The sequence below is a fragment of the Hypomesus nipponensis genome, chromosome 22, assembly GCF_054491055.1.
Source record: "Hypomesus nipponensis isolate SF chromosome 22, ASM5449105v1, whole genome shotgun sequence".
NCBI classification, from domain to species: Eukaryota; Metazoa; Chordata; class Actinopteri; order Osmeriformes; family Osmeridae; genus Hypomesus; species Hypomesus nipponensis.
The window spans coordinates 17607501-17630291 of record NC_140382.1 but is presented as its reverse complement, the minus strand read 5'-3'; the positions used below and the strand labels follow the sequence as shown (position 1 = coordinate 17630291).

The following is a 22791-nucleotide window of genomic DNA, read 5'->3' as shown; positions in this document are numbered from 1 at the left end:
GGGAGGAGGGGACAGGGAGGGGGGCAGGGAGAGAGGGAGGAGGGGACAGGGAGGGGGGCAGGGAGAGAGGGGGGCAGGGAGAGAGGGAGGAGGGGACAGGGAGGGGGGCAGGGAGAGAGGGAGGAGGGGACAGGGAGGGGGGCAGGGAGAGAGGGGGGGGGGGGCAGGGAGAGAGGGGGGCAGGGAGAGAGGGGGGGGCAGGGAGAGAGGGGGGGGGGGCAGGGAGAGAGGGGGGGGCAGGGAGAGAGGGGGGGGGGGCAGGGAGAGAGGGGGGGGAGGGCAGGGAGGGAAGCAGGAGGGGGGGGGGGGGGGGCAGGGAGAGAGGGGGGCAGGAGAGAGGGGGGGGGGCAGGGAGGGGGGGGGGCAGGGAGAGAGGGGGGCAGGGAGGGAGGGGGGACAGGGAGGGGGACAGGGAGAGAAGGGGGGGGGGTCCGCTGTATTTATTTGACATTGCAGAAGAAGTGGTTTTCTTTCCAGGCTCCAATGCCTTTGCCTCCTCTCTCAGCCAGACTGACAGAGTTATTGACTCCCTTCTTGACATGTAGGGCTGAGCTCTCCATAGCTGAGGACCCTAGCTCCACCCTGGGACCCTAGCTCCACCCTGGGACTCTAGCTCCACCCTGGGGCCCTAGCTCCACCTTGGGACCCTAGCTCCACCCTGGGGCCCTGGGTCCACCCTGGAGCCCTGGCTCCATCGTGGGGCCCTAGCTCCACCGTGGGGCCCTAGCTCCACCCTGGGGCCCTGGCTCCACCCTGGGGCCCTGGCTCCACCGTGGGGCCCTAGCTGCACCCTGGGGCCCTCCCTTCACCCTTGTTGCTGTGCACACTAGAACCACAGGAAGATTTATCATTTAGTTTCACATAAGAACACAATCAGAGGTTTTTAATACGGAACACAAGACCAGTGTTTTATGTTCTTTACATTTCTCCTTCTTATTCACTTTCTCTTTTGCCCTCCCTCTTCTATTCTCTCTCTCTCTCCCTTTCATTCTCTATCTCTCTCTCTCTCTCTCTCTCTCCATTGATAGAGTGACTCATGATATGTGCTGGCAGAAGAGCTACCTTGCATGGTTTTTAATATTTCTCTGATTCCGTTCCAGATGACCAACTTTTCTCGTGAGATTGAGCAGAAAATAAAAAAAACTGCACAGGCATTTACTCACACACACACACACACACACACACTCACACACCCACAGAGATGATGTCATCCTACTCCCACGGTACTGTGTGTGTGTGTGTGCTGCGGCCCTCTCTCGCTGATGACTACTAGACACAACAGTCGTCCAACCAAAACACAGACCTCAAACATGCTAACCGGCTCACCAGTGTGTTATGAAGCACGTTGTCTTCACTTACATAATCCCCTACCTCCGACCCACACCACCACACCTCCTCTAACTGGAGGAGGGCGACATGCATCTGCCTGATCCGTCAACACATCATTACTACCCAAATAACACACACACACACAGGAACCGTCCAACACACACACACACACACACACAGGAACCGTCCAACACACACACACACACACACACACACACACAGGAACCGTCCAACACACACACACACACACACACACACACACACACAGGAACCGTCCAACACACACACACACACACACACAGGAGCCATCCAACACACACACACACACACAGGAACCGTCCAACACACACACACACACACACACAGGAGCCATCCAACACACACACACACACACAGGAACCGTCCAACACACACACACACACACACACACACACAGGAACCGTCCAACACACACACACACACCCGGGGGCCCAGTCAGACAGGCGGCAGGCAGGTCAGTCTGTGTGTTCCCTGTATCTCAGGCCTTCCTCTCTAGAACCCCACTGTAAACCCTGCCTCCTGCCTGAGGCAGTAAGCCACGCAGAGCAACCAGACACCCGTGATGTCATCGCCCCCCTCGACCCCCCCCCCCGCCCCCCGAGCACGTCCGACCGGCAGCCAGGGCGAGGGAGAGCAGAGCCTCATGTCAACATCTCACTGTCACAGGGGTTAATCACATTTACAACAGAACAGCTGGACGAGGTGAGAGAGAGAGCTGGAGAATGCTGCAGACCTCAAACCTATTACTGTTGGAGAGGTGGGGGTGTGTGTGTGTGTGGGGGGGGTGTTGGTGTGTGTGTGTGTGTGTGTGTGGGGGGGGGGGTGTTGGTGTGTGTGTGTTTGTGTGTGGGGGGGGGGGTGTGGGTGTGTGTGTGTGTGTGTGGGGGGGTGTTGGTGTGTGTGTGTGTGTGTGTGGGGGGGGGGGGGTGTTGGTGTGTGTGTGTGTGTGTGTGTGTGGGGGGGGGTGTGGGTGTGTGTGTGTGTGTGTGTGGGGGTTGGGGGGTTGGTGTGTGTGTGTGTGTGGGGGGGGGGGTGTGGGTGTGTGTGTGTGCACAGCTATGAGGCCATGGGACCAGCAGAAGGGTTAGGTGTTTCTGTCTGTTTCTGTCTAGCTTGACCTCAAGTCCACATGTTCCATGACTGGACCTCCGCTGTACTTTCTAGTAATCCTATTGGTGAGGTGGCCTGGTCTCTCTCTCTCCTCCTGTCCCCCTCTCCTCTCCTCACCCCCCTCTCCTCTCCCATTCTTTCCTCTCTCCCTCCTCCCCATGGGTCTGTTCGTCCAGTAACAGGAGCCGTGCTCTTGGTTGTCATCACGTGAAATCCATGATGGATGCCGTCTGTCGTCCCCCCCCCTGACTGATCCTTACCAAGGCCTCCCCCCCCCTGACTGATCCTTACCAAGGCCTCCCCCCCCCTGACTGTCCTTACCAAGGCCTCCCCCCCCCTGACTGATCCTTACCAAGGCCTCCCCCCCCCTGACTGTCCTTACCAAGGCCTCCCCCCCCCCCTGACTGTCCTTACCAAGGCCTCCCCCCCCCTGACTGATCCTTACCAAGGCCTCCCCCCCCCTGACTGTCCTTACCAAGGCCTCCCCCCCCCTGACTGTCCTTACCAAGGCCTCCCCCCCCCTGACTGTCCTTACCAAGGCCTCCCCCCCCCCTGACTGTCCTTACCAAGGCCTCCCCCCCCCCTGACTGTCCTTACCAAGGCCTCCCCCCCCCCCCTGACTGTCCTTACCAAGGCCTCCCCCCCCCCCTGACTGTCCTTACCAAGGCCTCCCCCCCCCCTGACTGATCCTTACCAAGGCCTCCCCCCCCCCTGACTGTCCTTACCAAGGCCTCCTCCCCCCCCCCTGACTGTCCTTACCAAGGCCTCCCCCCCCCTGACTGTCCTTACCAAGGCCTCCCCCCCCCCTGACTGTCCTTACCAAGGCCTCCCCCCCCCCCCTGACTGTCCTTACCAAGGCCTCCCCCCCCCCCTGACTGTCCTTACCAAGGCCTCCCCCCCCCCCCTGACTGTCCTTACCAAGGCCTCCCCCCCCCTGACTGTCCTTACCAAGGCCTCCCCCCCCCCCCGACTGATCCTTACCAAGGCCTCCCCCCCCCCCTGACTGTCCTTACCAAGGCCTCCCCCCCCCCCGACTGATCCTTACCAAGGCCTCCCCCCCCCTGACTGATCCTTACCAAGGCCTCCCCCTCCCCCTCTGTTCCTCCCCATTGATCAGCCAACCAGAGAACAGCTACAGGTGTCGGGCTTTGACCTTCCAGGACCAATATCCTCTTCTCTACGGCGAGACGCATTGATTAGGTGGGTGAGCCCAGAGCTGAAAGCAGGGCGCAGTCCAGTCGTATTGATATTGCACCTCAACTGCTCCTCTGTGGATGGCACATCAATATGTCTGCGTGTGAGCCGCCCAGTGTAGTAAATCAAACGGCCTTTAGGGTCACGCTGGGTGTAGGACAGCCCTAAAATACCATGACTCTATGCCCTACACACACACGCACACACACACACGGGGATCCAGATGAACAGAACAGCCGTGTCGTTGAGGGCAGCGTGTTCCAGCCTGGCCGTCTTCAGGGATCATCCTGGGATCAAAGCTGGTCCTGATCCTTTGGTGAATCCCCTGAGGGTCCAGTGTCTGCACCAGACACCAGAGCAGGGGGGGCGGCCCCGGGCACTAAAACAAACCGCATGACACGCCACGGAAGATACTTCACAATCAGCCTGGGACACACACTCACACACACACACACTCTCACGCACACACACTCTCACACACACACAACCGGACACACACACTCTCCGCCTGTGCGTAGGGTTGACAGAGCGTGGATGATGGAGCGATTACACGCACTAACCTCTCCATTAATCTCAGCTTGGAGGGAGGGAGGAAGGGAGGGGGGATGTGGGGGGCAGTAGAAGGGTGACTGGCCCCCCACCACCCCACCCCTCTCAGAAATATGGGGGGGTCCGTCCAGTTGAGTTCCAGCAGCAGCATATCACACCAGACCAGTGCTGGCTTTGTCTGTCACAAATCTGAAGTTTGAACCTGAAGATGACCTGACAGAGGACACTCATATTTCTGCATGTCAACACAGATCTCTCTCACACACACACACACACACACACACAGGTACACACTGTACACATCCACGTACACACACACACACACTCACACACACACATATTGGAAACTATAGCTCCTCATAGGGTGACATTCCAGAGCTGTTTACACAGACAGAAGAGATCTTTGTGATCTGGGGGCTTTGTGCTGCTCTGGGACCACAGAGGATCCATCTCTCCATCCCTCCCTCCATCTCTCCCTCCATCCATCCCTCCCTCCATCTCTCCATCCCTCCCTCCATCCCTCCATCCCTCTCTCCATCTCTCCCTCCATCTCTCCATCCGTCCCTCCCTCCATCTTTCCCTCCATCCATCCCTCCCTCCATCTCTCCATCCCTCCCTCCCTCCATCCCTCTCTCCATCTCTCCCTCCATCTCTCCCTCCATCCATCCCTCCCTCCATCTCTCCATCCCTCCCTCCCTCCATCCCTCTCTCCATCTCTCCCTCTATCTCTCCCTCCATCTCTCCATCCGTCCCTCCCTCCATCTCTCCATCCGTCCCTCCCTCCATCTCTCCCTCCATCTCTCCATCCCTCAGTCCATCCCTTCATCAATCCAAACCCTCATGTACCCCCCCCACTCCTCTCTTGACCCACCAATCCCTCCATCCCTCCCCCAGGCCCTCCGCCCCTCTCCCCCTCTCCCCCTCCCTCCAGACCAGTCTGTGTGGGTCTGTGTGGGGCTCTCCCCCTGGGCTGTCTGGGTCTGGTTCAGGCTCATTAGAGTGCAGACATGCTGGTACCAGAAGACAGACTGCTGTAGAAGAGGACTAAGTTTCCCACAACCCCCCCCTCTCTCTCTCCCTCTCACCTCTCCTACTTGCCCCTCTCTTTTCCCCCTATCATTCCCTCCCTCCCTCCATGTCCTTCCTCCCTCGTTCTATGTCTTCTCACTCTCTGCCCCTCAAATCTTCTCCCTCCCTCCTTCTGTCCATCCCTCTCTCCCATGTACTCCCTCTCACCTCTCCCTCTTCCCCCCTGAGTCCAGTGATTGACAGACAGATCCAGTCCATTCCCTCTCAGAGCAGGAAGCTGTCTGGGGCCAGAGATGGGATCCTTTCCCCTCCTCTCCTACCCTTCTCTCCTACCCTCCTCTCTTCCCTACTCCTCTCCTCCTCCCTCCCCTCCCCTCCCCTCCTGTCCCTACCTCCTCTCCTCCTGTCCTCTCCTTATCTCCTGTCCTCTCCTCTTCCCCTCCCATGTCCATCCCTCCACTCTCTTCCTCCCCCAGACCTGTCAGCAAGATTGAGGTCCTCTCTTCCGTGTCCTCCCCCCTCTCTCCCTCCTTCCTCCCCTCCCTCCTTCCCCCCTCCCTCCATCCCTGCCTCCCTCTCTCAGGTAACTCTAACCCTGTCAGCAAGGCTGAAAGCCTCCCTTCAATGTCCACCATCCCCCCTCCCTTCCTCTGCCCTCCATCTCCCCTTCCCCCTCCTCACCCAGACCTGTCAGCAGGATCGAGGAGCTCCCCTCCTTCCCTCCCTCCTCTCTCCTCCCTCCCACCACCCTCCTCCCTCCCGCCACCCCCCCCCCTCCCCCTCTCCTCCGTCCCTCCCCCTCCCCTCCCTCTCCTCTCCTCTCCTCTCCTCCCTCCCCTCTCTTCCCTCCCTCCCTCTCCCCCCCCCTCCCTCCCTCTCTTCCCTCCCTCCCTCCCTCCCTCTCCTCCCTCCCTCCCTCCCTCCCTCCCTCTCCTCCCTCCCTGTCAGCAGGATTGAGGGCCTCCCCTCTGCTGCAGCTGAGTGATGGATGAACGTGGTTCTGCTCTGAGCCGCACACGTCTGGAACTGACACGCACTGGCCGTCGTCCCCGGTGACAGACGCACACATTTCACAGCTCTGTTTGGTTTACATTATACTGATCGTTTCTTAGGTGTGTGTGTGTGTGTGTTTGGTTGACATTATTTTGATCATTCCTTAGGTTCTGGACCAGCTGCAATGCCGATCTAACTGCAGAGTGTTGGAGTGTGTGTGTGCGTGTTGCCTTACTTCTGTACGGTGCGGTTGAGGTTGCCTGTGTGTGTGTGTGTGTATGCTCGTGGGCAAGCATGTGTGCTGGTAGGGTTTTTCCATGGTCTCAGCTGAGCAGGTATGTGTAATGAAATCTCAGGGCTTGTTTTGAAAACCCTGGGAGTTCTACTCATTTTCAGAACTGAGGCTTTTCAGAGAGACTCAAGCCTCGAATCTGGGGCCCCTACTGATTCATATGACCAGTTCAGTTCACTTCCTGGTTCATATGGACCAGTTCAGTTCACTTACTGATTCATATGGACCAGTTCATTTCACCTCCTGATTCATATGGACCAGTTCTGTTCACCTACTGATTCATATGGACCAGTTCAGCTTTCAGAGTGGAAACACCTTCCATCCTGACCACTTAAGTCTCCATTCAGAGCAAAGAGCCATTAGTTCGGACATGTATGTGTGCTTGCATGCGTGTGTATGAGTGTGTGTGTGCACGTGTGCCTGTGTGTGTGTGTGTGTTTAGGCAGCTAAAAGGGGAACCTAATAAAGCCACAATGTTGGCTCTGTGGAACAAAAGCAGCTTATCCACCAATTTCCTGCCAGTGAGTCTCCCAGGCCAGCTCTGAGGCGCTGGTTAATTGAACTACATCTCTGAGAGAAGCACAACAGGACTACTGTAGTGCTGCTGTAGTGCTGCTGTAGTGCTGCTGTAGTGCTGCTGTAGTGCTGCTGTAATATTGTTGTAGTGTTGCTGTAGTGCTGCTGTAATATTGTTGTAGTGTTGCTGTAGTGTTGCTGTAGTGCTGCTGTAATATTGTTGTAGTGTTGCTGTAGTGCTGCTGTAATATTGTTGTAGTGTTGCTGTAGTGTTGCTGTAGTGCTGCTGTAATATTGTTGTAGTGTTGCTGTAGTGCTGCTGTAATATTGTTGTAGTGTTGCTGTAGTGTTGCTGTAGTGTTGGTGTAGTGTTGCTGTAGTGTTGCTGTAGTGCTGCTGTAATATTGTTGTAGTGTTGCTGTAGTGCTGCTGTAATATTGTTGTAGTGTTGCTGTAGTGTTGCTGTAGTGTTGGTGTAGTGTTGCTGTAGTGTTGCTGTAGTGCTGCTGTAGTGTGGTTGTAGTGTTGCTGTAGTGTTGCTGTAGTGTTGCTGTAGTACTGCTGTAGTGCTGCTGTAGTACTGCTGTACTGTTGCTGTAGTGTTGCTGTAGTACTGCTGTAGTGCTGCTGTAGTGCTGCTGTAGTGTTGCTGTAGTGTTGCTGTAGTGCTGCTGTAATATTGTTGTAGTGTTGCTGTAGTGTTGCTGTAGTGCTGCTGTAATATTGTTGTAGTGTTGCTGTAGTGTTGCTGTAGTGTTGCTGTAGTGCTGCTGTAGTGTTGGTGTAGTGTTGCTGTAGTGTTGCTGTAGTGCTGCTGTAGTGTGGTTGTAGTGTTGCTGTAGTGTTGCTGTAGTGTTGCTGTACTACTGCTGTAGTGCTGCTGTAGTACTGCTGTACTGTTGCTGTAGTGTTGCTGTAGTACTGCTGTAGTGTTGCTGTTGTGCTGTTGTAGTACTGCTGTAGTACTGCTGTAGTACTGCTGTAGTGTTGCTGTAGTACTGCTGTAGTGTTGCTGTAGTACTGCTGTAGTGTTGCTGTAGTGTTGCTGTAGTGTTGCTGTAGTGTTGCTGTAGTGTTGCTGTAGTGTTGCTGTAGTACTGCTGTAGTGTTGCTGTAGTGTTGCTGTAGTACTGCTGTAGTGTTGCTGTTGTGTTGCTGTAGTGTTGCTGTAGTACTGTTGTAGTACTGCCCATCCAACCTCTCTGGTCTGGCATCAGGACACAGGTGGAGAAGGACAGCTGTTCTCACACACACACAATCACACTCTCTCACACACACTCACACTTAATGTAACTAAAAGACTGAGAATAAAGTCTTCCGACAATCACCTAATAACGACAATCACATTATGATCACCCTGATAACGTCTATTACAATAACCTTGTGCTGTTAAAGTCACAATCACCATATGGTGCGAACGTGTACTTGAATCACCTACTGATGATAATAAAGTCCAGTGATAATCAACACATGACAATAATCACATATATCACATGATATATACATATCACAACCTCATCATGTGTGTGAAGACCACGAATCACCTGACCCTGCTCAGGTTTGGGCCGCTGCCCCGCTACATCTGGGCTGCATGTAGAGGCTGCATGTAGAGGCTGCATGTAGAAGCTGCATGTAGAGGCTGCATGTAGAGGCTGCATGTAGAGGCTGCATGTAGAGGCTGCATGTAGAGGCTGCATGTAGAGGCTGCATGTAGAAGCTGCATGTAGAGGCTGCATGTAGAAGCTGCATGTAGAGGCTGCATGTAGAGGCTGCATGTAGAAGCTGCATGTAGAGGCTGCATGTAGAGGCTGCATGTAGAGGCTGCATGTAGAGGCTGCGTGTAGAGGCTGCGTGTAGAGGCTGCGTGTAGAGGCTGCATGTAGAGGCTGCATGTAGAAGCTGCATGTAGAAGCTGCATGTAGAGGCTGCATGTAGAGGCTGCATGTAGAGGCTGCATGTAGAGGCTGCGTGTAGAGGCTGCATGTAGAGGCTGCATGTAGAGGCTGCGTGTGGCTCCTGACCAGCCCGGCCCTCGCACACCTGCAATAACAAGCAGGCCTCTCTCTGCTAGCCTCCGCTGCCTTGCACGCCCCGGGTCACCTGTAACCTGATACGCCCTGCTCTAGACCTGGGGGAGGAGGAGGGACGAGGGGGGGAGAGTGGGAGAAATAAATAGAGAGAGAGAAAGTGTAGAGAGTGAGGGGGACAGTGGGTGAAAAAGAGTGAGACAGGGAGGGATGGGCGGATGAGAGAGGGGGTGCGAGAGAAAAAGAGAGAGGAGGAAAAATAAATAATGAATGGAAGAGAGTGTTAGAAGGGGAGAGAGCCTTCTATTTGTGAGTCAAGGCTGGAGGCTAGTGGGGGATTTTAACAGTATGAGATGGGATGAGGAGAGAGAGAGGAGAGAGAGAGAGAGAGAGAGAGAGAGAGAGAGAGAGAGAGAGAGAGAGAGAGAGAGAGAGAGAGAGAGAACAGGGAAATTGAGATGGTAGTGCTGATCTCCTTTCCAGGAACATGATTGGGGATTAGTGTGAGTGTTAGTTTGAAATAACTGTGAAGCTGTGCAGCCTCCTCTTCAGCCTTGTCAGGAAACCCTGACAACAGAGAGAGAGGGGGGTCAGAGGGGGGAGAGCAGGAGAGGAAGGGAGACCAAAAGAGGGGAGAGAGAGGGCGTGAGGGCAGGAGACCATAAGAGAGAGAGAGACGAAGAGAGGAGAGGAGAAAAGAGACAGGAAGGGAGAGGAGATGAGAGGAAGGGAAGGGGACATGGGAAGGTGAAGGAGAAACCAAGACTGGCCATGCACAGTCGCCTGTGAAGGTGAACCACAAGGGGCTGTGGTGGGACTGCTGTACCAAACCCCCTGTGTGTGTGTGTGTGGGGGGGGGGGGCGGGGGGCTGACGTCATCTGTTTTGGCTGGGCATCTAATCCCGCGACGTACGCCTAACCCTTCCAGGCATTCCAACCTGAACGTGTGCGTGTGTGTGTTCCCATTTGTCACTCCACTATTAATACTGGAATTGGCTGATTGAAAGGGAACCTGCCTGGCAGCACATTTTCCACGGAGGGTTCCAGAACTAGCGGCGTGCCAGTGCCCTCACTGTGGGCCTTTGTTGGGACGCCAGAGAGCTCCTGGCTCACACGGTCACCAGAGCACCTGGCTACACACACACACACACCTACGCGTATACTGTATGCAGACACACACATACCCATGTACACACACATTCAAACAAGTCCACACACAAGCATAACACACACAGACACCTGCACACACACACACACACCTGCACACACACCTGCTGAGCTCAAAGCCTACAGTCACACACCAGTAAGGGTGAATTGAATATCGGATGCTTTAATATCCATCGTCGAGCGAACATCAATCAGTCCAGTTGTCTGGGCTGCTGTGCTGTGTTCCAGGATGCAGTGAGGCTGTAATTACAGGATGAGCAGTGATAAGACACCTCATCCTGGGGGGGGGGGACCTGATGACATCTATGCAAAACCCTCCCTCTCCCTCGTCAACCCCATCTCTCTCTCTTCCTCCCTCCCTCCTTCTCTCACGGAGTGTCCTGTAGCACGTGACCCTGCATGCAAAGCTTTGATGTCATCAAGTTTACAGTCAGACGGAAAGACAGTCAGTCAGACAGCTAGACAGACAGTCAGACAGCTAGACAGACAGACAGACAGCTAGACAGACAGACAGACAGACAGTCCCGGGGTCACCCTCAGCTAAATCCCTCCAATAGAAACACACAGGAGGGCTGCCCAGGAGACCGTAACAAGTAACAGCCAGACCTCTCTCTCTGTCTCTCCCTCCCTCTCTCTCCGCCACCTCGCTGTCAGAGACGTTCAACGGACGAGAGGCGCGTTCGGTCTCAAACGGAGCTGCCGTCAGGAGCTGAGGCTGGGGCTCCCCTGCCGCGCTCCAACTTCAAAGCAGCATCCAGGGACATTTGATGGATGTGTTTTCGGAGTGGGGAAACCATATGGAATGCGAACCGGCTTTGAGACCCAAATTTCAGGGACTGTGGGTTTTTTTTGTAATCTCTAGAAGATGTTTGTGTGTCTGTGTGTGTGTGTGCCTTCGGAGGAAGGCTTGTTGGATGCCATGGTGACACCATATGTCCCTTCGTTCCTGGTACTGTAATTACAGTGCAACACAATACACCCCTCAAGATCACAGCTGGGTCAGCCATCAGTGGAAAAAGGAATGGTGGTGTGTGTGTGTGTGTGTACAGTAGGTGTTCTCTCTGATTGTGTTTGTGTGTGTGTGCGTGTGTACCGTCAGGTGGTGTCTACTGTACCGTTGGGTGGTCTGAGTTTGTCTACAACAGACCACAAGTCTTTAATCACCCACTGAGTTCGACCTTATTAACAGAACAACATCCTGGTTGCTACCTGTCTGCCAGAGGGGGTGTGGCCTCTTGGAAAACACAAACTGAACAAAGCCATGTTCGGTTAGCCTTGGTCCTGCACAATCAAATCATTGTGATCACAGTATAATGAGGAGTTTAGAGTAATATATCCTCTCGCTCTCTCTCTCTTTCACACACACACACAGACACACACACACACACACACACACAGACACAGACACACACACACACACACAGCTGTCTTTTATTTGCCGGGGGATGGAGCTGCAGATGGAGATGCAGTGTGAACTTTAACACCCAGATTCTTGACATTCTTCTGGGGTGTGAGTTGCTCTGCCTGTGAGCACACACCAGTCTGGCGGCCCTTCCTCTGCCCTGGCACTGGGTCACCCCCCCCAGCCTCTAGCCCCCCCCCCCCGGCCTCTAGCCCCCCCCCCGGCCTCTACCCCCCCCAGCCTCTAGCCCCCCCCCCTCCACTGCCTCAAACTCAGAGCCTGAGACAAGCCGCGTTTGTCCCAGAAATGGGAACCCCATCTTCTCTCCCTCCCTCCCTCCCTCCCCCCCTCCTCCCCCCCACACACACACAGCATAGCCTGGCTGGGGTGCAGGTTGTTGGGTCGTCCAGTCAGCATTACTCCAGTGTTTATGATGGGTGCTGTAGTGGCGGAGCACGTCGGCTAATGGTGAAGGAATGCTAATTAAACTGAAACAGCAGCGAGAGAGATGGAGATAGAGAGAAGAAAAGAGAGACAAAGCGAGAGAGAGAGAGTGACAAAGACAGCTCGAGCAGGAGAGAAAGAAGCTGTGTAAAAGCCACGCAACACTCCATTCTGATCCGACACGTTAAAGTAACTTCAGTTGCTCACAATGGTGAACAGTGACAAGATCCCATTCTACTCACCCTCACAGCTGAACACAGGCATGTTTCCACACACACACACTGCAGTGTTCAGAAGGAACAATGTGTGTGTGTGGGTGTGTGTGGGTGTATGAGTGTGCGCATGTATGTATGTGTGTGTCTGAATCTGTGTGTGCGCGTGTGTGTGCACATGTGTGTACGCGTGTGTGTGTGCGTGTGTGTGCGTACGGACCACATAAGACCACGGTGCCCCCACTCTCTACTATCCTTCCCAGCTTGCTGTCTCTGTGTCGACATCACTGCTGTCTGCTCTGACTCTGCAGTACACACAGCAGGACCGGACCCCTCCCTCCCTCCCTCCCTCCCTCCCTCCCTCCCTCCCTCCCTCCCTCCCTCCTTCTCTCTCTCCCTCCCTCCCTCCCTCCCTCCCTCCCTCCCTCTAACTCTCCGTCTCTCTCCCTCCCCCTCCCCCCTTTCCCTTCCCTCCCCTCCCCTCCCCTCCTCTCTCTCTCCCTCCCTCCCTCCATCTCCCCCCTCCCCCCCTCTCCCTCCCTCCCTCCCTTCCTCTCTCCCTCCCCCTCCCCCTCTCTCTCCCTCCTTTCCTTCCTCTCTCCCTCACCTCCCTCCCTCCCTCCCTACCTCTCTCTCCCTTCCTCTCTCCCTCTCCCTCTCTCTCCTCTCAACTGCGGTGTCTCTTACCCATCGATACACCCAGCATCCAGTCAATTAGCCCCACAGCCTCTTAGAGAACACCACTCACTGCTGCAGCACACACCCAAACATCCAGAAGGGGAATCCAATAACAGGGCCGTCCACGGCACAGGCAAGCCAGCGAAAGGGTTTTCATGACGTGTTCCCAGATTGGAAACACTGTCTATTTACTGAGATAGGTTTGAATGCCGTTTGTTCCTTGTGTGAATTGAATTTGAGAGGATTTGACTCACCGTTGACTGTGAAGGGAAATGGTTGGTCGTGCTGTCCATGCGGAGATGTCGTGCGTCCCTGGAAGAGAGAGAGAGATGTTGGAGAGGTGAGGCTCTCGAGAGCAGGGGAAGGCGGATGGGTCGCAGCTCTGCAGCTCAGGCCGAAGGCCCCCCCTCACCTGGGACTTGAACCGAGGCACCTCGTCACCAGACCTGCTAAAAGCATCGTCGTACGACCTGCCACTGCCCCACGCCTGGCTTCTCTCTCTCTCCCCTACGCCACCTCTCGCTCTCTCTCTCTCTCTCCCTCTCTCTTTTCTCTCTCCCTCTCTATGTCTAGCTCACACTCTGCTATCCTCTCTGCCTTAATATTTCCCTCCCTGTCTCTCTCTCCATCTTCATCCCCCCCCCCCCTCTCTCTCTCTCTAATAACAGGATGTCAGCTCTCTCGCGCGCTGCGATTCAGACCTTCCAGACAGTGAGAGCACCAACCAGCAGCTTGAAGTAATTCCTGCTATTTTCTCCTCTGAACTGACTACAGATCAAGGAGAGAGGGGGGATGGAGAGGTAAAGGATAGAGGAAAGAGGGAGGGGGAGAGAGAGGAGGGGGAGAGAGAAGAGGGGGAAAGATAGAGAGGGAAAGGAGAGAAAAGACATGAAGGGAAAGACAAGAGAGACAAAGCAGATAGGAGAGGAGGAGGGGTGTACAGATGGATTAAGGAAAGAGGAGTGAAGGAGGGGTAGACACAGAGAGAGAGAGAGAGAGAGAGAGAGAGAGAGAGAGAGAGAGAGAGAGAGAGAGAGAGAGAGAGAGAGAGTAATAGAGAAGGGGGGTAGAGAGACACAGAGAACGTGAGAGAGACCAGGAGGAAGAGAGAAGCGAGGGATCCTCAGGATGAAGGGTCTGGGGGTATGGGATTGGGGGGGGGGATTAGCAGTAATTATCAAAGGCTCCATGGAACCTCAAGGAGAGGAGAGGATTACTGGTAAGTGGAACAAGATGAACGTTCGTCCTCCCAGCCTCCCAAGACACCATGTGATCTCTCTTGGGGAGATCCCCCGGCTGGTTGCTATGGCACTACGGTGTATGAGCGTGTACATGAGTGAGTGTGTGTGTGTGTGTGTGTGTTTGAGTGCATGTGGATATGGGTGTGTGTGTGTGTGTGTTTGAGTGCATGTGGATATGGGTGTGTGTGTGTGTGTGTTTGAGTGCATGTGGATATGGGTGTGTGTGAGTGTGTGTGTGTGTTTCTACAGCTCATTGGTTCAAGTAGCCGTCCATGATGAAAGCAGCACCATCGAATGAGATGGTTTAAACACGTGCAGTCATGGACAATATCCATGTGTGTGTGTGTGTGTGTGTGTGAGTGAGTTTCTATCTCCTGTGTTGAGATGGTTTAAGTACACACTACCATCCATGGACAACATAAAGAGGTTTAGCTGCTGTGGGATGTACAGGGAGATAAAGATAAGAAGCCTTCAGGGTAAAACCATAGCTCACATATGATTTAAACAGATGGGTCATATTAATCATGTCTAACAGTAGTTCACCAACCATGGAAACACTGTCACAACTATGCACCGCTACTGGATTTCCTACTGTACTTCCTGTACGAACCATTTGACTGTCGCTTCGGAATGGTTCTACGAAATGAATAAAATGTGATTACAAATTAAATTAAGATTAAATATTTTTTTCTATGTTATGTCAAGTGACTGTGTCTCTGTGTGTGTTGGGCTGACTGTGTGTCTCTGTGTGTTGGGCTGACTGTGTGTCTCTGTGTGTTGGGCTGACTGTGTGTCTGTGTGGTGGGCTGACTGTGTGTCTGTGTGTGTTGGGCTGACTGTGTGTCTGTGTGTGTTGGGCTGACTGTGTGTCTGTGTGTGTTGGGCTGACTGTGTCTCTGTGTGTGTTGGGCTGACTGTGTGTCTCAATGTGTGGGAGCGAGGCCAGCTATTGGCAGAGATCTACTGTACCAGACTGGAGGATGGATGGAAAAGCAATACCTGTGGAGAGCTTCGGTATCAGCTCTGGCGTGTGTGTGAGTGTGTGTGTGTGTGTGTGTGTGTGTGTAAGAGAGAAAGATTGTGTGTGTGTGTGTGTGTGTGTGTGATTATGTGTGAGGGATACAGTTTGTGTGTGCGTGTGCGCGTGCGAGAGCAATATCACACCCACATGCCCTTAAATCTCCTCCTGCTCCACTCCCAGCCTGCCACGGAAGACAAGAGAAGCGGGAACCAGAGAGAACGTGCCACGGAAGACAAGAGAAGCAGGAACCAGAGAGAATGGTGTTTGGTTGTCTGGAAAAGCCATTGAACTAGCAGCTCCTCTGTTCTCCTCCTGTTGTCCTCTCTCCTGAACCCCCCAGAGACACGGCCCTCAGCCTGGGGGTTCCAGCAGCCTCGTCTGGGTGTCTGGTTCCTCTGGCTTCAGCCCCTACATGGGCCTGCCTGGCTGAACGATCCCGACTCGGAAGAAATCTTCCCGTTCGGGACCCGGGGGGTGGGGGTTGGGGGGGGCAGGGTCTATGAAACAGTCGTGGTGGAGGGAGGACGGAGTGAAATATGTCTCAGAGCTCTGGTACATCAGACGGCCTCGGAGTTCGTGGAGACCCCGGGGAAGGCTACCGGATTTCTCCGGTTTCTCCCGACGTCTCTCTGTCTCACAATCCACGTAACGTCCACACACACCGCCCCCCCCCCCCCCCCCCCCGCCCTTCTCTTTCGAACGAAGAGTCCACCAAGCCTGTTAATATGCGCCGCCGGTATTAGCCCTGTGATTGGCTGAGATCACTTCCTGTAATTATAATGCAGGAAGTCAGGGTTAGAGGTCGCAGCTTGCTGAGTTTAGCCCCGCGGACAGCCCCAGCTCCGTGCCTCCCCTGTGTGTGTGTGTGTGTGTGTGTGTGTGTGTGTGTGAGTTTCCACTTACGTATGTGAATGTGTGCACCCGTGTCTGTGTGTGTGTGTGTGTGTGTGCGAGCGTGTGTGTGTGCGCCCATGTCTGCGTGTTTGTACGGACAGCCCCTAAATGGAAGTGCTCTGTGAAGTCTGTGTCCTTGAAAGATTCAAGGGTCCCTGTGATCCTGGCTATTTTGTTTCTGGATGTACAGGGAGTCCCAGATAGCAAGTCCTATCCTCCCGTGTCTGCCTCGCATTCCACAGCTCTGATGACGCCGTCCGAGTCCTTGACACGTCCAACCTGCTCAGACAGGACAGAATCAGGAAGCTCCTTCTTCAGCTTCTTCTTCTAGTGTAAACATACATGGCGAATCAACCGAATTCTGATTCCGATTCTGACCTATGCTGACTGGGCCGCCCCCGCTCTCTCCTTCCACAGAGGCTGTCTGGAGCCCCTCCCCTCCCGACGTCGCTGGGGTCATGTCCAGGTGTGGGTCGCCTTCACACGAGCCCTGACTCTCTCACCCCGGTCAGGGTCACACGAGCCCTGACTCTCTCACCCCGGTCAGGGGAGCGGCGCACAGCAGTCCACGATTGCCAGACCACACGCTAGAACACTCTCCCCAGGGCCGGAGTCTGTGGGGGCCTCAAGTACAGACGCAGCAGCCAGCTGTCCCTCCCTCTCTTCCTCCCCCCTCTCACCCGTAACCCTCTATCCCTCCCCCCTCTCACCCGTAACCCTCTCTCCCTCTCTTCTTCCCCCTTCTCACCCTCAGCACTGCCTCTCACTTCCTCCCCTCTCTCCCTGCCCGCCTGCCTCATCTGTCCTTCAGCCTCTGCCTCAAACCTCCCTTACCTCCTCCATCTCTCTCCCCCCTCTCCCCCCTCCCCACCTGTGGCTCACACGGTCAAACTGCAGATGCACGGCCCCCTCCTACTACCATAACAAGACCTTCAAAGACAGTCACTCTCTCTCACACACACACACACACACACACACACACATGCTCTCTCTCACACACGGTGTATAAAGACACACACACACACACACAGAAGGCCAAGATGGACTGACCGCCCAACACAGCACTAAAACACTCAAGCCTGTGGTAGGCCATGAAAACACAGGCTTGCCAACACCCTCCCTCCCTCCCACCCACCCACCCACTCACTTCCCTCCCCCTTCACCCCCGCCCTCTCTCCCCTCCTCGCTCCCGCCTCACCCCCTCTCCCACCCTCCCTGCTCACCTCTCCCCCTGCTCACATGCCCGCCCAGCCGGCCTCACAACAGGCCCGCTCATGCCAAGCCTGGTGGGTGAGTGGGTGGGTGTGTGGGTGGGTGGGTGACGGGATCACAGACTGGTTCATGCTAGCCCACACACCCGCTCACTTAACTCTCCCCTCAATGGAGCTCTCTGTGCTGGGTGGAAGGAGCACTTTGTCAAGGAGGTGAAGACGCTTCTCCAGGATGTGATGTCAGAAGAGGGAGACCTACGGCTGCTCTCAGGCTCCTGGGGCCTGGACGGAGCTACGGGAGGTGTGTGTGTGTGCCTTTGAATGACAAAGCAGCAGTCAAATATTACCGTTGACCTTGTGCCACTGCATACAACCAGGGTACGGGGTCTGGTCCAAACTCACAAAGACACACACAAACACACAACAGTGCTGTGAGAGATGTCACAAGCGTGAGAACACTACTTTCTTATTTAAAACTAAGCCAAGCATACGGAAGGACTAGCGTTATTATGAAACAAAACTTCTTTCTGTCTCCCAAACACGAGCTGGCGGACAGGACGGTTTGTAAACTGTACCCCCTAATGAGCCCGCTCTGTGCCCTGGGTCTCAATAGCAGCGTATTTGAATTATAAAAATTAAAATAAAAAGCAAAGAGGGGCATATAAGTTCACACACTTATAGTGACAAATACAGCTTTGTGGAACACAAAAGTAAAAAAATATTTTTTTTAAAACATTATGGACACACTTAACGGGTTACTTTATTAGGGCTAGAGATATCGTTGACTTGAGACATTCTTCTGGTCTTTTAGTTCAAACACTTATCTAGAAACTCGCGCACAGCACACAACATTGCGATGTCACTGTCAGATTTCGGCTACTACGCGGCGTAACGGAACCAATTGCTGTGAAGCACAATCGCCGCTTCCTGAAATCTCGGTTGTCTATTAGCATAGTCAGTGTTAAAGCATCCCTTAAACTATCAATTCACAGATTATTTCCCGACATTGACCAAATGTCCGTTGTACATTTCTGCCCTCAAAAGATCACCTTCATAATGTTTTTGAGGCAGAAATTATGGACACTCGACCACTAAAACTATGTGCGCTGCTCAAACGGCGCGCTGCTTTACATTAGTAGCCTACCGTACGTTTCAAAACAAACTCACCTTTTCCTCTCGCGAACATGGAATGGCAGAATTTCGAAATACTGTAATCGAATCTTGTCCCTTATTCCCTTAAAGACTGCAAAGTCAACTTGTTTTTTTTAGACTGGTGTTGTCTTATATCCGACTTTTTTCGAAGTGGACAGGCTCCTTTGCGATTCATCCAGTGTCGTCCGTTCAATAAAGTGCTCCCACGTTCGACGTCTTGGAGAAGTGCACTGTCTTACCGCTTCAGGTAGGGAGGGCTCTTTTCAAGATAAATCCAACCTTTCCCTGTGGACATTTTTACCAGGTTTTTCTAAAACGTTAAATACTGCTCTCTTTGTCTAAATTATGTTCTTTATCACTGTTATCATAGTATTAATCCGTCACCAACTGAAGTCAACATTAATGTACAGTATAGGCTAGTCTAAAGCTATATTATAGGTGTTGACCCGTCTCCAGGTAAACCGTGTATCTCCCTCGAAGGTGAGTGAGGAGACTCTGGCGCGTGCCTGATCTTGTTGACTGCGTGGAACTGCTGTGATAATGGAACAATATGATCGCACCCACTCACCTCAATCAAAAGTCTTCAACAACGGATAATATTGTTGATTGACGGTTTGGTCGGGTGCAGAGTTTTTAACTGCATAAAACACGAACACAAATGTATGTCATGACATAGTACTGTTCAATTTTAATTTGCGTGTACATTTTTATTTAAACAAATAAAAGTCTAAAAGGCTACCTTTGTAATTCCCAAGAACGTCTAATACATCATATTTTCTATCACATTGAAACAGTGAAAACGAGGCCAAAGAAAAAAATTCGTATAGACATATTCAATCAAACACCACAATGACTAGCATTCAGCAGTGATGGCAAAGGCAAAACGGTGACCCAATAACAACATGTAAACAAAACAAAACCATTAAATAAGAAAATGTCACCGCTAACAAACTGACAGCTTTCACGACTCGTGACTGCCCCAACATGAATATGACCCCAGAAAGACCGACTACTATATTGTAGGCTACATCCCTTCAGCCCAATAAATACCCCCAGATAGAGACCTGTCTGTCCAACCCCACCTCACCACACAGGCAGACAGACAGGCAGTCAGACAGACAGACAGACAGGAGGAAAGAAAGTCTAGCAGACTGAAGTAGCCGACTGCTGACAGTCCACAAAAGTTTCACTCTCAATACACTCCTGGCGAATGGCTTTATGTTAAATGACAAATGAATGATAACAGACGTACATGACAGTTAAACATCAAGGACTTTCTCTGGAAACCTATGAATTTCTATGGGACCAATGCAATTCTATTTTAACACTCCTTATGTAACTAATACGCAATTCAATGATAGACACAAATCATTTAATTCTAATCTTATTACTCATCACTGATTGACATCAAATTTTAATTGTACTTGAAATGTTTTCAAATATATACATATATATATATATTTTACTATTTTGTAAGGCACTCTGAGTATATTTGAATATGAAAAGAATCGTGTGAACAATAAACACATGCAATAAAACATAATTTTATCATTTTGATCCAATTACTCATGAAACTTTGAATTATAATACTCTAAAATTCAACAATCCCCAGGTATGGTATAAAGACTAAAGACCAGTATTTCAAATAGATAATTCATAAAAACTCTGCTATTCAACATATTTGACCCCCATTACCGCACAAGCAAATACCCACACACACACACACATCAGACATAATGAAACAAGATGCTTACTAGTCACCCATATCTCACCATTTCTCTCCATACAAAAGCCTGAATCAGATAAAAATCTATCTTTTCAACATAAAAAAAATATATCGACAGCTGATAGTGGAGCTGTCACACTCCAGGGGGCTTCAGATCTTGACAGTGTGGGCGTGTTTCTTACACAGAGGTTTGTCCTTCTTGGAGAAGAAAGCCTGGCCCTCTAGACTGGTATTACAGACCTACAGACAGACAGGCAGACAGACAGACAGGCAGACAGACAGGTAGACAGGCAGACAGACAGAGACAGACAGGCAGACAGACAGAGAGACGGGTAGACAGAGACAGACGGGTAGACAGACAGAGGGACAGACAGAGGGACAGACAGACAGACAGACAGAGAGACGGGTAGACAGAGACAGACGGGTAGACAGACAGAGGGACAGACAGACAGACAGGTAGACAGAGAGACAAATACACAGACACACAGAGAGAGACAGTTAGGCAGAGAAGTAAGACAGGTTTACAGATACACAGAGAGACAGGTAAACAGAGACAGGTAGAAAGACAGACAGATACACAGATAAACAAACAGACGGAAAGACAAACAGACAGTCCAATTAGTCAAACAATACTCCTTTATTATCATATAGCTCTAATGTACCTACTGAACCGCTTCAAACTGCCACTCTACACACACATACACATGCGCACACACACACGCGCCCACACACACCTCCCAACACACCCCCCCACACAGTAAGGTGTACTCACAGCACACACAAAGCAGGTGTCGTGCCAGGTGAAACCCAGAGCCTCCAGGAACTTGTCCCCGGCCTCGATGGGGAAGTCGCAACCATGGCAACTGGTCCCAAACAGGCTGTAGTAGTCTGGGTGACAGGAACAGCAACAACAGTGATGAGGTCACTCCTCCTGAAAACTTCCCCCTACTATCAAAAGCTCCGTGGCATTGAGACTGAATGTGTTGAAGGAGGAGAAACACAACGCCTATAGTGTTCTACCAGCGACAGTTGGTGAGTGTAGGACCAGAGTTGTTTCTGTCCAGTCTGCAATCTCTATTTGGAATGGTTGTGTAACACCACGTGCCCTGACTGGCCTGTTACCAGCTGGTAATGTGTGGTGTGGTATGTCTGGTCTGTTCTGGTCTGTTCTGGCATGGCCTGGTCTAAAATGTTCTGGTCTAGAATGTTCTGGCCTGGTCTACAATGATTTGGCCTGGTCTGGAAAGGCTTAGTCTGGTCTGTTATGGTTTAGTCTGGCCTTGTTATGTCTGTTCTGGCATGGTTTAGTCTGGTCTGGAAAGGCTTAGTCTGGTCTGTTATGGTTTAGTCTGGCCTTGTTATGTCTGTTCTGGCATGGTTTAGTCTGGTCTGGAAAGGCTTAGTCTGGTCTTTTATGGTTTAGTCTGGCCTCGTTAGGTCTGTTCTGGCATGGTTTAGTCTGTTCTGGAATGTTCTAGCCTGGCCTGGATGCTCTGATCTGGCCTGGCCTCATACCTTTCTCACAGTACGGCTGCCCATCCTCCATGTGGAATGTGTTGTTCCTGATTGGCTGTTGGCAGGAAGCACACAGGAAGCAGTACACGTGCCAGGTCTGCTTCAGGGCGTTGATCACTTCCTGTGGAAACATGGAGGACGATCGGAGCTGGCCCGGCAACAACACGACAACCACCAGACCTCCGTGAGAACACACACCAGATATCATCTCCCCCCCACCCCCAGATCCACCCCCCAAACCTTCCCACCCCCCCAAACCCTCCCAGCCCCCAAGATCCCCCCCCCCCCCCCAAGTCTAGCTACTCACTCCCAGGATCTTCTGCTGGCAGCTGGTGCAGGACGGAGCGAAGAACTCCTCGTAGCAGTGTGCACAGTACACGGCCCCGCGCTCCTCCACGAAGCCGCTCTCCGCCAGCGAGGCGTGGCAGTGGGCACAGTTGAACTCCTCAGGGTGCCACGACATGCCCATGGCCACCAGGAAGGGACCCCTGGGTGGGCCGACAGGTCAAAGGTCAACAGAGGTAAAGAAAAACAAAGGGCAGACAGAAAATGTATATCTATATATAGATTAAAAACTTGACTTAATATACTGTATATTATATTTATTTTTTAAGATATATGTATATATATATATATTTTTTGTATATATTTACAGACAACAACAAATATATATATATCTTAACAAATAAATATTATTAAGGTTTGCTTTAATAATATATACGTTTGCTTTATTCTTTTCCTTTTTTTCTTATGTTACTTCAGGTCCCACTGTCCGTGTTCCCCTGCCTGGTGGGGTACCTGATGACGCTGTTGCAGCCTCCACACATGGGTGTGCGCGTGCCTGCGGGGATGTGCTCAGCTCGCTGCACCAGGCAGTCCAGGTCCTGGGGGTGAGGCTGGGGCGCGGGCCGGTCCGGCCCTTTGGGGACGGCGGTGTTGGTGACCCGCCCAAACGAAGGGGCGGCCACACCCTTTGGCGCACCTGGACCAATAGGAGATGGAGATGTATGGGAATGTGAAGGTTTGATAGGAACAAAAGTTTGTTTGGAA

General features: G+C 52.5%; 2 protein-coding genes across 8 annotated transcripts in view; both read right to left on the bottom strand.

Annotated features, from left to right (window-relative positions):
* Positions 1–18702, bottom strand: part of bmpr1bb (bone morphogenetic protein receptor, type IBb) — a 62519-nt gene extending 43817 nt beyond the window's left edge. Inside the window, exons 1-2 of one of the 2 annotated variants that reach the window (XM_084686502.1) lie at positions 18516–18702; positions 13236–13293 (exon numbers count right to left, since the gene is read on the bottom strand). The gene's annotated coding sequence lies outside the window, so the exon portion shown is untranslated. The remainder of the gene's footprint in view (positions 1–13235; positions 13294–18515) is intronic. The other variant, XM_084686504.1, reaches the window with a different exon arrangement.
* Positions 18703–19159: 457 nt separating this feature from the next.
* The window catches only part of pdlim5b (PDZ and LIM domain 5b), a 52856-nt gene continuing 49224 nt past the window's right edge, over positions 19160–22791 (bottom strand). For all 6 annotated transcript variants that reach the window (XM_084686728.1, XM_084686732.1, XM_084686733.1 and 3 more), the window contains 5 exons: positions 22540–22723; positions 22049–22229; positions 21742–21862; positions 20999–21114; positions 19160–20466 (listed from right to left, as the gene is read on the bottom strand). In XM_084686728.1, coding sequence (XP_084542854.1) covers positions 20377–20466; positions 20999–21114; positions 21742–21862; positions 22049–22229; positions 22540–22723 — 692 coding nt within the window. In that variant the 3' untranslated portion in view covers positions 19160–20376. The remainder of the gene's footprint in view (positions 20467–20998; positions 21115–21741; positions 21863–22048; positions 22230–22539; positions 22724–22791) is intronic.